This window comes from Centroberyx affinis, unplaced genomic scaffold (assembly GCF_046629955.1).
Source record: "Centroberyx affinis isolate AG114_WGS23_722 - 3 ecotype Tasmania unplaced genomic scaffold, CSIRO-AGI_Caff_v1 ptg000755l_1, whole genome shotgun sequence".
NCBI lineage: Eukaryota > Metazoa > Chordata > Actinopteri > Beryciformes > Berycidae > Centroberyx > Centroberyx affinis.
The window spans coordinates 36282-51775 of record NW_027279367.1 but is presented as its reverse complement, the minus strand read 5'-3'; the positions used below and the strand labels follow the sequence as shown (position 1 = coordinate 51775).

The following is a 15494-nucleotide window of genomic DNA, read 5'->3' as shown; positions in this document are numbered from 1 at the left end:
TTGTAGACAAATACATTATAATTTATTTGACTTACATGGACAGTCAGCATCACAATCTCATCAACATAATGTGACATCTTCATTCTCAATTGGGCAGCAGAACACTCTCACTACAATAACCGGTACCAAAACAGAAGGACAAATAAATGAGAACATATAGGCTTAATATGGCCAGATCATATGAGTGTGTCTGTGTCTGTGTCTATGGGAGATGGACAGCCGCTTACTTTAACAGTGGTGATCCTGATGGCAAAATACATCATGGCTAAATGTATATTAGACAATACACAGATTGAAATAAATACCAACGAAAACATCTGAAATAGGTCCTCTGCTTTACCTGAGTGCCTCCAATACCCTTTCTGACATCAGTTTAAATCAGTATATTGCCAGGTAGTCTCTACAATACCACCCACACACACCTTACAGCATCACAGTACTATGCTTTCAGTTGGACGGCTTTCTCGTACCAAGCTTTAAGGCCACCATGTACATGTGACTTCTGTGAACCTGGTTCCTACGTGCATGGGAACACACAGTTTGTTTTCCAGGTTCCAAAGCTCATAAAGGGGGCTGATTTGTTAAAGGGGTCTTTTGGTGGCAAGTCTCTTGAGGGCTTGGTCTCTCCCCTCGCTCCTCCTTCGCTCTAGCTCCATACCAGTGCTTTTGGATGAGACGAGTTTAGCTGCACATTTTCATAGTTCTCTCCGTTCCCCTAAGACCAGAAACAAACACATTTATTGCAACAACAAAAAAAAAGACTAAAACATTTTATAGAAAACTTTTACTCAATTTTTACTCAAAAGCGCAGTTTGATCAACGATGCTATGACTCACCTTGGATGCTATGGCTTTGAGTTTGCCCAGAAGAGAAGGCTTCGTGTACACCACCTCATCCTCCATTTCTCCCTCGTTCTCCTCTCCCTCCATCACAGCACAGCTGTCAGCTCCTGGCATCTCACACTCCTTATTGGCAGACATCACCAGCCGGGAGTACTTATACTCCAGCCTGGCAGAAAGACAGGGGACAGAATCGATACTGTAGGAAAACACAGTGTGTGAGAGAGCAAAGGCAGAACGATGCGGATGATGAATATTGGCAAAAACAAGGACATGATGAGGAAGGATGGAAGTAGGGAGGGAATGAAGGAAGAAAGAAAGGAAGAAAGGAAGAAAGGAAAGAAGGAAGGAGGGAGGGAATGAAGGAAGAAAGAACAAGAGTAGGGAGGGAAGGAATAAAGGAAGGGAGGAGGCAAGGAATAAAGAAAGGGAGCAAGGAAGGAAGGGGGGAGGAAGGCAGGAAGAAAGGAAGGAATGAGGAAATGAAGGAAGAAAGAAAGGGAGTAGGGAGGTAAGGAAGAAAGGGAGTATAGAAGGAAGAAAGAAAGGGGCTAGGGAAGGAATACAAAATGGCAGGAAAAGGAAGGAAGGAAGGCTCTTGTCCCTCTTGTACCTCTTGTTCTTCTTCCAGAAGTAGCAGGTGAGGGAGATGAGCAGCGCGGCGGTGAAGGCTGTGAGTCCCGCGCCGAGCCGGATCCAGAACTCCACACTCTCACATGGGAAGGTCTTCCTCTCAGGCAGGGACACGCCCCCCATACACAGCTTTGGCTCAGTCCACACATACAGTAAGTCCTGAAGATGCACACGCATGTATAAGAGAGTCAGACAGAGCCAGTAGGTACACTAGACACACATTTTGCATGCGCACACATATGACTTTGACTTTATTAATTCATGTTTGTAGTAAAGTATACTGAAACACTGAATCCATAAAAAAGCACATTTGGACATGCAGACAAGATAAGTACAAAGACACATAAAAGATTAAAAGGGAATAAAAAGATCAGCAGAATAGAAATTTAAAAATATATACTGTATTTACATACAAAGTTCCTAAAAATAGGTGTAGCAAAGACTATGTTATAACATGACAATGTAGCCTATAGGGAACTGTACAATTGGTGAAAAAGATTTCCCCAAGATGCTTCTTATACATTTGGACAAAGGAAACAAATGTACACAAAGTTAATTGGTTCAGCCTGACTGCAGTATGCAGAGTTGCATTTTTCAGTCAATTTGTTTTGGCACTGAACTCTGAACGCTAATTTGTTGTAGCTTGTCAGTGTTTCTCAATATGTCCACACACACACACACACACACACACACACACACACACACACACACACCTGTTGTCCTCTCTTGCAGGCTCCCTCTATCTGATGGTAGTCTCTCTCTGTGCATGTGGGACACGCCCCTGAGCTCTCCCATATGAAGTGAAAGGTGCAGCCGTCGCATGTTCCCGCAGGGCATTGACTACAACAGCCAAACAAAGACAGTCACTAACACACCACATCAGGCACAGATAAAGCTTTCGTGTGACGTTACAAAACTGAGCAGGAAAGATGAAAGACGGACACTCAAGAGAAACAGCGATATAAGATGGAGTACCTGGGAACGGTGAGCTCTCCCTTGCCGCTCCTCTCTGGGTTACAGCGAAGTGTGACTACCGCACTCCGGCCTGACTCGCATGATGAGGTCGCCTCCAAGGAACTTCATAAAAACACAGCATGAGCAGCATGAGAAAATAACATAGAGTATTGAATTTCTGTGTGAAATAATGTGTGAAACGTTAGAGGTACCGGTAGAAGAAGTTGACATCAGGGACTTTCTTGGAGGTCTGGGGGAACAGCTCTGGTCTCGCCCTGATTCCATCAAGGGTACTCGCAACTGTTGCTCCTATTAACAACATACAATAGTAGCCCAAAGAAAGGTTATTTTTTTCTTTGTACATGTTTTTGTGTGTATGTACAATCAATAGTTTATTGTGTCGGTGAGCTTAAGTCTTTGCTGTTATCTCATCTACACTGTATTTAACATTAAAAGATGGACCAAACATTTTATTATGGCCATGTTAAACTATTTTAAGGCAATGACAACAGTAAAAAAACGAATCAACTTCAGCTCTCAGCAGTAATATCTACTCAATTGCCTGTGTGTTATGTTCATACACTGACCAAGAAATGTGTCCGCTAGGTTAATGGACTGCGAGGAGAGTGCTGTGTGGAAACCCCGTCCACTAGCTGGGATTATGGTTGACTGACAGATGAAGGTCTTCACAGCATTGGCAGCTTCCCCTTTCTCTCTCTGGGAGTCAGTGATGGATAGATCTGTCACATTATCTGTGCAGACGGCCATATGGCCCTGAGTAGAAACAGAACAGAGAGCAAAGTGTGAGGGCATTGTAGTGATGGACATAGTAAAGTATTTTAAGTATTTTCTGTGTGTTCATCCCCACATACCTCTCCTCCACACAGGCTGATGTTGAACTGGTGGTAGTACTTGGTTCCCTTGGAGGTAAAGCTGGGGCCGTTCATCAGCGACCCAACAGAGCCAAGCAGGCTGAAGTCAAAAGTCAGAGTGACGTTGCCCTCAGTGTGGGTGAAGTGGCAGTCGCTGTAGCATAAACTGTGCTCCTGAAAAAAACCCATTAATATATGGTTCAGGGTTGGGGTCAATTCATGAATTAACTCATCAATTCCAATTCAACTGAGGAATTGGAAATTGAAAAAACTGCAGGAAATGGAATTGGAATTGAAATTCAATGAAGTTAAAGGTGGTATTTGATGCATAACATGTAACTGTAACACATGCATTATGATTGAATGCTTCTGATTTGTTGAACTGTCTTTTATTTGATTCACAATGGAATTTATTTCAATTCTGTTTCCTGTCATTCCAATTCAAATCCAATTCTGTTTCCTTAGAGCTGGGTGCAATTCCAATTCCAATTCCAACTCCAGGAATTGAATTGGAATTTACCATGCATTCTCAATTCAAGTCATGAATGGGCCCCAACCCTGATATGGTTGCAGGTCATATGAATAACATATCAAAGTGACACATTAATAGTAACTGAACATTTGCACTACTATAGCCGTCCTCCGTGAAAAGAAAAAACCCAAACTAGGTCAATTCCTATTCCACAGACATCAACCCACTTTGTTGCTCTTGCTGGCCGGTCCACAGGGCCTGCAGGCGTCTGGGCCCGGAGTGGTGTGAGAGAGGAGGTGTGTGTTGGCCGGACACTCTGTGCACTGGCTGGTGTGTGTGTCTATGTAGTGTCCGGGTGGGCAGGGCACACACAGGGAGCTGGAGGGCTGGGAGCTGAGGGCACAGGCCCGGCACTCAGAGGAAGCCCCGTCCACAGCATTGCTCAATGAGATGGAGTAGATACGCACCACGTCATTCACATACCGACGCACCTGAGGGAGACGGAGAAATAGGTACAGAATGACATATACAGTTAGAACACTGTTGACTGTGCGTGTGTGTTCATACATTCATACATTCATACTCACATCCGAGGGTTGGTTGGTCCTCTGGAAGGCCCATGTGTATGAGACTGAGGCATTCTTCGTCATGACGTGTGTGTAGGACTGTCTTGACTTACTGCCCTCCCATGATTCCACCACTGTGGTACTCTTCCTGTTTACATCCTAAACACAGCAACATCAAACCCTTTAGATAACTTTCCTGTGATAGCATGCAAATCAGCATGTGTTTAAAATGAGAAAATATATTCCACATGAGATGCACAGGGAGTCAGAGTCAAATCTGTCCTCCTACTCTCTATGTCATACTGTATGAAGCAACAGACATATATTTTGGGAGGTCTTCTCACCATCATGAAGTAGAGTTCACAGTCAGCCATGCACACCGTCTCAAATTCAAAGGTGATGCGACCAAATTCTGTCCCCGAATGGGTCGACACTGACATAGGAAGCCTGGTGGAGGATGCAAAAATAGAGTAAAGGGAAATAAACAGTGGGAGAGAGAAACAGATGGTTCATAAAAAAAAAAAAAACAGCACTTACTTGAAGCCAGGAACATGGATGTTGAGGATGAGGTAATCATTATCCGAGCCTCCTGCTCCACTCTGGATATGATCTCCAGCCACCTCCCAGCCTCAAGGAGAGAACAAAAAAAAATCACATTACTAACTACTATTATCAAAAAGTATGTACATGTGCTGCATTAGCTCTGGTACAATCCACAGAGAGAGAAACATACATAGAGAGAGACAGAGAGAGAGAGACAGAGAGAGAGAGACAGACATGGTGCACCACTAAGCCTATCACACAGTGTCCCTTTGCCAAGAGTGGGCGAACAGCACCCACCATTCATGCTGTCGCATTTGGAGTTGCCCACGTTGAAACAGGAGGTCTTCATGTTGGCAGGGAGAACATTCCACCACTTATACTCATAACCCAGGGTGGGCTCTGTACCTGCCGGACACCGCTCACATGCTGGGGGGGGAGGGCAGAATGAAGAACGCAATTAGGAAAACATAAGAAAGAAAGAAAGAAAGAAAGAAAGAAAGAATTTTCTCAACTCATAGAGGAGCATGTAATCCTTCAAGTGAAGTTAAAATGTGACAATCCCCAAAATTGGAGTTGAAATATTTCTATGTCAACATACTTGTCTTCACATAACAACTGGGCGGTATTAATATGAACTCTGTATCTTAAAGCATTAAGGAGTTATAGTAGCTTTAAGAAAATCAGTTTTTCATCATTAATCTACCAATTCATTCAGCAAGGTGCTCCAAAATCTAATCAGATCATCTACTCTATAGGGGGAACCTGTGGTGTAAGTGTGAAGTTTATATCATGTATTTTTCTTGAGTTCTTGAGTCTTAAGTCCATGATAACACAGTGTCCTGCATACCATGTATTGTAATGGTGGGATGTAAAAAAAAATGACAGGGAGAAATACAGGATAAGTGTACAGAATATTGTCAGTACCTTTCATCCCATCAGAATAGGTCCCAGGCGGGCAGGGGGAGCAGGTGGCCGTGTCATTGTTATAGAAACCAGGGTTGCAGGGGGGGCAGGGCTCTCGCTCTCCGCTCGGGGGCAACGCCTCGGCTCCAGCCACACTCTCCAGACAGATCCTCGGCTCAATCCACTTATAAATGACCTGCGTCTGTAATCACACAGGACCAACATGGAGGGTGACGGAGCAGAACAGGAACCGTGATCACAGGTTAGGACAGAGGGTGCGGGAGCCGACCCAGTTACAGGAAGAAGACAATGATGCTTGTGTCTCATTTAAAAGTTTTCAGTTTCTCCTCCTCTCTCACCTTGCCGTCCCTGTCACATGCTGTGTGGATCTGGAAATAGTCCTTCCTGGAACATGGAGGTCTGTCCTTACACACACCTGATCCCTCAGCTTGGGGGCACAAGTTGGGCAGGAGACAAAAATAGAGACAAAAGAGGAGGCAAAAAAAGGAAAATAACTGTCATTTAAAAGATAAACTGCAAAACAAATCCTTTCAGTTACCCAGAATTCCATAAAGTATAATAATACATAGTAAACTTTCTCAAAAACAATGTTGAAAAGCACTTGCACAATGCATGAAAACAATCAACATGCAAAATCATTAAAACAGGTACAGTAAAGCCAAAGGAGAAGAAAAGGATTCAAATGAAATGGAATAAAGCAAAAGGTATTGAATTTGTGAAGAAGACATGAAGTAAGACATGATGGCAAAGGACCAATCTGCTTTAGTTTTGTGTCTAAATGTAACAGCAACCTAACAAGTCCATTTTATTCTAACAGAACTCACACTGAAAAGACCACACTGAGGCCCAAGGGTCATACAATATGCATAATGAGGTGTAGTGAATTAAATATGTAATATGTTCTGCATGTTGTAGCCTCCCCGCGCTCTCACAGGGCACAACCTGCTCTGAAGAGGATGTGCACTTACAGGACCATATTACAGGAAAGATATTTGATTAAGGCTGTTTGAAGAATAGACGATCAAAACGTGAATGAGTTTACAGCGGCTAACGCATTTACAGTAATTGCATTTTCAAAAAAATCCATTCATTTTTACAGGTGGGTTTTAGATTGATTTCCAGTCAACACATCACAGCTAGACATGGTCTTGCCTGCCTCCCTTAAGAACTGTTTAAGTCAACCAGGTTTCCAGTATTTCAACTGACAAGGTCTCCGAAATATCTCTTCTTATCTTGATTTGGGAGGGCTGGTACTGTCTGTCAATCAAGATCCAATATTTTGACTCTACATGTTGGAATGTATTCAATAAATACCCTGTTAACTAAAATATAGCCTATTGAAAAAGATCACAAACTCTTATCCCAAGACATAGCATATGAGAAAGCAAATTTGTGAAAAGTGAGAAAAAGAAGTGAAAAAGAGCACACACTCACACACACACCACATCATCTGCCAAAATCTGCTACTCCCTCATAAGCAGAGGAACACAAGCCTTCTGCACTGAACTAAAAAAGTAAGCTTCTTCTAGGGCATAGGAAGTACTGATCACAAACACTACAGTTTGACTAATGTGGCAGAAAGTAGGACAAACTCCCTCCTTTGGGTGTGTATCTGTATCTGTCTCCATCAGCAGCACTGATAACAATTACACAGAACACTGCAATGCAGCTCCATTATGTTCCCAAGATCAGAGTAGATTCAACCTGGAGTTGAAATGGCAAATATTTGCACACGTCTGCTTCTGTGTGTGGGTGTGTGTGTGTACATACGTGCGTATTGAGTGGTGGTGTTACAGGGGGTGCAGGAGCTGGCACCGTGGCCAGAGTAGGTGTCCCGAGGACAGGGGTCACATGAGGAGGAGCCTGGGACCCGACTGAAGGTCCCCGGCTTACATGGGAAACACTCTGATGTGTAGGCAACTCCTGGCAGAAAGAGACAGGGTAAAGGGAAAAAAAGAGAGTGGAAAAAGGAAAATAAATAGTTATTCCTCTGACATTGCACGTTTTGAAGAATTGTGAAGATGAAGAGAAGAGAAGAGAAGAGAAGAGAAGAGAAGAGAAGAGAAGAGAAGAGAAGAGAAGAGAAGAGAAGAGAAGAGAAGAAGCCCCCCCCCAACCTTCTATCTGGACATTCTTCAGCAGAACAGGCTTCACCACTTTGGTCCCCATCAGGACTCCTCCTGTCCTCCAGTAGAGGATGTTGGTGCCAGATTTCAGGTTCACCTAGAATACACAGAGTTTCAAAGATGATCAGTCAAATCTGACGTGAACAGTAGTCGGGTGTGATTCCTGCTGGGTTTGCTTCATGCTATCCAGCTTCAATTAATGAGATATTCCATCTTAGAATTTCTTTCTTCCGCAGATCAGCCTCTGCATCAAGCGACGCAGCTAATCCAAATCTGTCCAGTTATGCTGAGCTGCTAACAGGTGAATCTCATCATATGCTCATAGGACGGACTAAAGCCAATAAATCCACCCACACACACGACTAAACGCTGATCTCAAGAGCTGTGCCGGCGCCACCTTTTCATTGCAATCAAAATCAACAGATAACAATTTAAAATGGAACTAAAGCATTTTATGAAATTAAAGGCTAAAAATAGTGTGAGAAAAATTTTATTTAACTGAATTAATTAGATTATTTCAGCTGACTTCATCAATCCCAGATGCATCAAGGGTGTAATCAAACTTTTAAAAGAGAGCACTGTGATTAAGTCTCAGTTGATTGGTCTATAGAGCATGCAAATTAGACTAGCTCTAAACTAAGCTGCCATGAAACAGGTTAACCATGCAGAATACATTGCTGAGCTTCCTCAGATTTGAGCATGTATTATGGAAACAATTTTTTAAATCCCTCAAGTTCAACCTAGCTGGTTGTAACGGCTATGGCTAAAATACCCATAAGACTATCAAACAAATCTAGCCTGACTAATACCAGGTTTTAGCCCACATTAATACTAATCTCCATAAACTTAACATGAGAAAGTATTATATGCTCTCAGGAGACAAGCCTCTGTGTGTCCTCATAAATCATTTGTAATTTGAGTCTCTAAAAAGATAGTAAAGAAGTCACTGTCAAATAGTTCAAAAAACCAAATAAGTAACAACGTGTTAACACTCCTCCCAACATCACAAGCTATTTTGTCTTCTTTAATGCAGGACTGAAGTGGAAAATCATGCTCTGCTATGCTACAATGAATCTGTAAAAATACTGGGGACAAATAATCAAAGCTGTCAGCCCCGCTTTATATTTACCAACAGGCTTCCTGCTTGTACCCGCTCCTATCTGGCAGCTCAGGCTCTACTCAACACATTTACTTTGCCAGAGTGAGGCCAGCAGCCAAAAATCTTCCCTCCATGACTACTGTTCATCTTACTGCTCGAGTGGATCACTTTCAGCACGTACCGTGTGAGTAGCCCACTCTCCATGATTGGTGAGCTTGAGCCACTTGTTATCAGCAGTCTGATCCATCTCCTGGCACTGGTCATTCTGGATCTTTGAAAATAAACACACATACACACACACACACACACACACACACACACACCATCAGTATGCATCAGCTGAAATATTAACCTCTTTTAAAGAAGCATTCTTATGACTGTGTATAGATACAAACACAACATATCAGGGTAAGAAATTCACTTTTTTTCAGAAGGCATTTTTGTCCCCTTGATCTGATTATGAGGCATTTTGCCCCTTTTTGAGGGACAATTTTATTAAATGATAAAAATTATTGCATTGCATGTTGGCAAATAAACACACCACATGCACCACTAAAATGTGTTTTATTTTAAATGCTAATATATCACACATCCCACACTTTTTCACACTGCTAGAAACTCACAGTAGGCCTTGCAGAAGAGGATGGTGCCACTTTCCAAACTCTCTGTCTCCAATCAGTCCATCTTCCACCCCTCAATTGTTGAGTTTTTTACAATATTGGCTGTTTTATTTTTTGCTGAAGCAGTGGTTTGCGTGCATTTGGCATTTTCACCTGCTGCTGGCTGTGTGCCGCCAACATTTTCTATTGCTTCAGGCTGCGTGCATTGCTGCGTTATTTTCTCAAAAATTCAATTTTCCCCTCACCTAGAATGCTGGAGAATACTGGAAAGAATATTTGACAACTCAACAAAAAAAATGTGAACGGGGTGAAATGCAATCAGGGGCATTTTTTTGTTTATTTCACAGGTATTTTATGAACTTTCAAGGGCATTTTAAGGGACGTTAATTTCTGACCCTGATAAATACACATATATACTGTATATACACATGCTCAGCATCAACTTTATTTGGTACACTGTTTATGCAAACAGCTCAGTCCTCTAGACAGCAAGTCAGGTAGAAATAAAGCAAATATAAAGCTTATAGACAGGGTGGAGAGGTTCAGTTGAGTTAGTCTGTTTGACTAAATGATAGAATGGGCAAGACGTGTGTTTGAATTCATGCCTTGAAGGATTCAGGCTGAAGTGGCAGAAGGGGGTTCTATGCAAATGTGGAAAAATGGTAAATGTGCACATTTGCCAGTTGATGTATTAATTTACCAACTCTGTGGTAAATGTAAAAATTCCCCAAGGTAAATCTTGTAAATGTGTGTATCTTCTGGTTAATGTGAGTGGAAAATGCTAGTCACAGAAGCGCGAGGCTCTCTCAGTCATGTCACTACGTTTTATTATGCGTACGGTGATACCACAGGGCCAAATTACTACTTCAGATTGGCTTCTGTAGTGAACTGAGATCTGTGAGAATCTGTGAGGTGTGGGAGATTCGTTGCTGCAACATTACAACATCAGAAAACTGGCAAAGGAGGATCCTGTTTGGCAAGTTTTCATGCATGACCGCCCAGCTGAGTGAGGACTGATGCCTGACTGATTTTATATTTTAGTCCAATAGTGGATGCACTAGCCTACACAACTCATTTCCACCCATGTGTAAAAAAAGACAAAGATGCACAAAACATGCTTGCCTTTCAAATTCTTTAAATGTGATTTTAAAGAATCCAGCATAACATGACTCCATGAGGCCAATGACCTGTTAAAAGGCTCTACTACAACTAATACTGTTTGTCAATATCCTAATCTGATTAAATTCATCATTAGACCAATATTCAAAAATCAGGTGTAGAACTGTAGTGTTGACAGTGAGCGTAATACCAAATCATCATGTTACAGATATGCGGCTGCGGTGGGAGAGCCTTGTGCTGCTGTCATGTTTTTCACTCACATTAACTGGGAGATTTCCACATTTAGCAGATTTACTTTAGGAATATGTGTCTCTACAAACTCTGTGGTAAATGTATACATTTACTATTTTGAAATGAAATGAATGTTGCATCAAAAGCTAATGAATAAGTGAAACTCACAAAGAATTCAAAGAGCAGGTTGTTGTCTGGATACTGGTACTCAAAGCTGGCGGAGCCTTGTTTCTTCAGATGGACAGCGTAGATGAGGGAGACGGTGCATTCGTCCCTGTTGGACTCCAGATAGTTGCCCTGAGGCACCCAGGAGGAACTGCAGGGCACAGATTGAGATATAAAGTGAATTTTTACAGGTTACATTCGTCTCTCACACTCACTTGTACTCACAGTTTTTCAGTTTTTCTTGTATCCTACACACTCACCTGTTGCAGGTGAGCCTGTCATCTCCGTGGGGACTGTTGTCCAGGGAGGTTGCCAGGCTACTGAATCCTGCAGGCATGGAATCCCACTGGTCGAAGCGGATGCCGCTGCCTAGGGAGTAGCTCCCTGCTGCACACTGGGTGCACTCCTGAGCCGACATCTCCAGAAACTCCCCGGCCTCGCATGAGAACGCTGGGGGACACAGAGGGAGGAGGTACAGAGGGATGGGAAAAAGAGAACGTGACTATTTAATACCATTTAATATAAGATAAGACAGAAGACGAATAACACCCAAATACACAACATTCAGTATTGTGTCAGTAAGGATCTTAATCCTCACATCCTGTTAGATAATGTGTGTGTGTGTGTGTGTGTGTGTGTGTGTGTGTGTGTGTGTCTGTGTGTGTGTTTGCATGTGTGTGTGTGTGTGTGTGTGCATGTGTCTGTCTGTCTAACTGTGTGCGTTTTCCACTCAGCCAAAATAACATCATGTCCTCTGTGTCTGCCAATTTTTTGACTGTGTCAGTCTTCCTCATACCTGACCTGGTCAATTGATGCTCTCCAGGCTTCAATGGAAACAACACGAACAATGTGTATGGGCGTAATGATGTACATAGTTTACACGCCGTGTGTGGATGGGTGCCACTGTACACAACATCCGTGTTCCGAGTGTTAAGACCAACGCTTGAGGGTTTTGCCTGCAGTAGTTACAAGGAAGCAACAGATTGTGAAACTTTCTCTCAGTTGCTTTCATAGGAGCTGGACCAGGAAGAAGGAAACAGAAAAAGACAAAAATGACAAAGAGATGTTAAGTGTACTCACTCCCTGCTAAGCTGCAAACATTTTACCTGTACAGAGGTATGCAACCTGAAGGTATGTCTACAAGCAATTTGCACAGAACTCCCATTTTGTTGGAAAAGTGAGACACTGAAAGTGAATTAACATTTCACGCTGCAATCTGTGCTTCACTTTGGAATAATCCAATGTTATAATTGTAATATTTTCATTGTATATATTATTATTATTGTATGAATCTTCTAAATCATGCCACTTTATAGTCAAAACAGCTACATCCACTGCAGCAGCTCACAGTAGAATACCTCGCTAGTCTATTTTGAGTGTACAGAAATGTTTTCAGCTAATGTGTAAAATGTCTATGTTAGCAAACACTGGCCTGTTCATGAATATTCAGGCACAAAGTGTCTATGCACCTCTGATACTGAGTGACCTCTCCTGCAGCTCAACAGATTACACACAGAGTTCCTCGTTTAAAAAATCTCTATGAAATCGTTAGTGAATCTGTGCTGCACCGGGGCTGGAATAACCTGTTTTAGGGAGACTCATTTGACCACCCACCCTGTAGAAAATACGTTTCCACACAATTAAAGTCTCCCTCAGCGGCTCCATCACGATGAGTCACTTTCTAAATACCAGTCAGAGGTTAGTAACTCAGTCGCAGAAGGACCCCAACTGAAAAACCAAAATAAATCAGAAAGATTACCACCTAGACCCTTTCATTAGCCTTTTACTCAACAGACCCCAGTCGCCATGGCAAGACATAAGCACTGACAAAGCATGCAATACTTGCCACCAATGAATAACTCTGTCAATTCCCAAGCACAAAGAATGATCTTCCTATTCTGCATACTCACTCTCTATGTATTCCAATGCTTTATATCTGAGAAAGTGATTGTCTATTTGGTCAGATTTCCTAACAGGTGCATGGTTACCTGTGCATCTGTTGAGGAAGGGTTATATAGGGTCATATGATGCAAATATAATTATGCGAGGCAAAACATGTCCCATTAAGAATGTGATTTGTGAAGTAAGCCAGCAGAGAGGGGTTATGTGACAGTGTTTTGCTCTGAGGTTATTGGCCTGTGGCTTCACGCTGTGGTTGGCTGGACGATATCCAGACAGGGTCAATCAGGTTGTGGTGGTAGGAAATTCCAGGCTACTGATAAGAAGGTGAGAGACACACACAGACTCTCCCTCACTCACACACACACACGTATTGCTAACTTACTGCACTCTGTGCCGCGTACTGGCTCCGGTAGTCCAATGCAGGCTCCTGGGATTTGGGGGATGGCCACTCTCCAACGTGATCCCGTACTGTCACACTCGGTGTACTCATAGTAGTAGTCGGTCTGCCCGAACACACACAGACACACACAACATCTGCATAAGAAATCAGTGTCAAACCCAAACAAAGAGCGAATGTAGGCCAGAGGCAGGTCAGTAAATATTGCACCACAAGAGGCCTCCACCCAGATCTGAGACCTGAGTCATCTCACTCTGGGTGAGAATGTTTTGCAAATCAGAGCAGACTCAGTGGGCGAAGCTGCTGTGTTCAACTTCAACATCCAGCTGCCCAGGCTTGCAAAACAGGAGCACCCCATTATGCAGTGTGTTATCTCTCTAGCCACAACCACTCGTCGACCCTGGACACACAACATTCCATCTCCACGGTGATGGGAACAGGGGCGACGGCAGGAGTGGGCTGGAAATACAGGGCTCTGATGTTCTTGTGTTTTCATGACGAACAATTAAAAAGTTGGATTATTGCATGTAATTGGATTATTGCATGTTGTGGTGTGAAGTGAGACCATTAGCTTGATATTGTACAGATGTCCTGACCTCCACAGAGTTTCTCACCTCCTTTCTGTGTATAAAGGAATGGCTGTGGCCTCATTTAGGACAGTTCTGACACCATGATGCATGTAGAGCCAAACCAGATCTTGATTCTACAGTGCATGCAGACTGTTGCATGTGTGGAATGTTTCTCTCTGGTGTCTGTGAGTCTGGTGATAGGCTTCAGTCACACTGATGATAAAGGACCAGAGATATGAGGCTATATGAGGCTGAATCAAGCAGGTTTTTTTCCATTAGAAACCCCACTCAATAATATTATTTTCAACGCTGGTACCATGTATACAAGCATTTGCTCAGATTCAAGTAAATGAAACCCACAAAGAGTAAGTATTGTAGTATTGTATTCTGATCTCTGTAGCACTACGCCCACCCTATCTCTCATGAGTGAGAGTGATGTAGCACTCCCACAAGAGCTGAGGTCAACCACTGACATGGCAAATTTACATTATTCATCTCACACTATAACTCTCTCCTCTCTCTCCTGAATGCCTTTTGTGTGATTTAAAACCTGATATCAGCTTTGATGTCACATGCTGTCATCCCAGAGAAGCTGCCTCATCCTGCATATCACACACTTATGACCATATAGGCCTGAGCGAGAGAGAACCACAGTAAACTCAGTACCCGGAAAACAGTGACTGAGCCAATAGGTTGTGAGAATGGAGCTGCACTATCTGTGTGTGACCGTGTTTGCCAGCCTGGACTCAGGAGGTGTTGAGCTGAGGCGGACAGGGGGAAGGAAAGGCCAGTCCATGCAGGAAACTGATAACATATTAAAGTCTTGGCACTGAGTGGTGAAGTTCAGCACACAACAGACCACATCAGAGACTAATACCCCCCCTCAAAAGCTCCACCATGTTGCTACTTGCTCTCATCTGAAAAATGAGAACACAGTTAAGGTGCATTGTCGTCCTCCCACCTGCTGTAAATGAAGATGCTGAGGGGGGATTTCTGTTTTTAAACATTACAATAAACCAAGGATCTATCGTGTCATCAATTCTTAATCGTATTTGATATGGTCACTGGATTAACAACTCACTGTCACAGCGTGCAGCCTACTGGCCAATCCGTGCGTTTCGCGTTTCTTAATTTCCATCCTTGTTACAACGCTACAACGAAAAGCGAAGACAAGAGGGAAATAGCATGAAAGCATAGAGATTCAGATTGGAGCATCCCTCACCTCACTACACGGCCGCTGTCCTTTGGCCCCGTCAAGCTGGCGGAGAGTGTAGAGGATGAGAGCGCAATTAGCAACGAGCCAAGCCGAGGACCGCATTGTAGATCATCGATGGGGGGAAAAACAAACTCGATCCGGGAGAAATTATAATATAATAAACCTGACTCGGACTATTGCTCGGTGAGATGTGAATGAACACCCGTCTCTGTTGCGTCTTGTCGGCAGATGAGATTGTAGCCCTCCT

The 15494-nt window shown here is 43.0% G+C and overlaps 1 protein-coding gene across 1 annotated transcript; it reads right to left on the bottom strand.

Annotated features, from left to right (window-relative positions):
• On the bottom strand, positions 1 to 15494 carry elapor2a (endosome-lysosome associated apoptosis and autophagy regulator family member 2a). The gene is made up of 22 exons (XM_071519977.1): positions 15254 to 15494; positions 13448 to 13568; positions 11424 to 11613; positions 11167 to 11314; positions 9210 to 9299; positions 7921 to 8026; positions 7574 to 7726; positions 6142 to 6230; positions 5804 to 5984; positions 5177 to 5305; positions 4874 to 4964; positions 4681 to 4783; positions 4358 to 4495; positions 3998 to 4261; positions 3299 to 3472; positions 3014 to 3200; positions 2639 to 2735; positions 2448 to 2549; positions 2186 to 2312; positions 1453 to 1631; positions 837 to 1008; positions 1 to 715 (listed from the first exon to the last, which is right to left on the bottom strand). The coding sequence occupies exons 1-22, from the start codon at positions 15347 to 15349 to the stop codon at positions 647 to 649; spliced, it is 3006 nt and encodes a 1001-aa protein (XP_071376078.1). The 5' UTR covers positions 15350 to 15494; the 3' UTR covers positions 1 to 646.

Bases quoted from the DNA above. Each gene is read 5' to 3' on its own strand.
- elapor2a (XM_071519977.1), bottom strand. From the start codon at position 15,349: ATGCGGTCCTCGGCTTGGCTCGTTGCTAATTGCGCTCTCATCCTCTAC. The intron at 5,306-5,803 runs GTACTGACAATA...CTCCCCCCCCAG, and splicing joins CTATTCTGATGGGATGAAAG to CATGTGAGCGGTGTCCGGCA. The intron at 2,550-2,638 runs GTACCTCTAACG...GTTTTTATGAAG, and splicing joins GATGTCAACTTCTTCTACCG to TTCCTTGGAGGCGACCTCAT.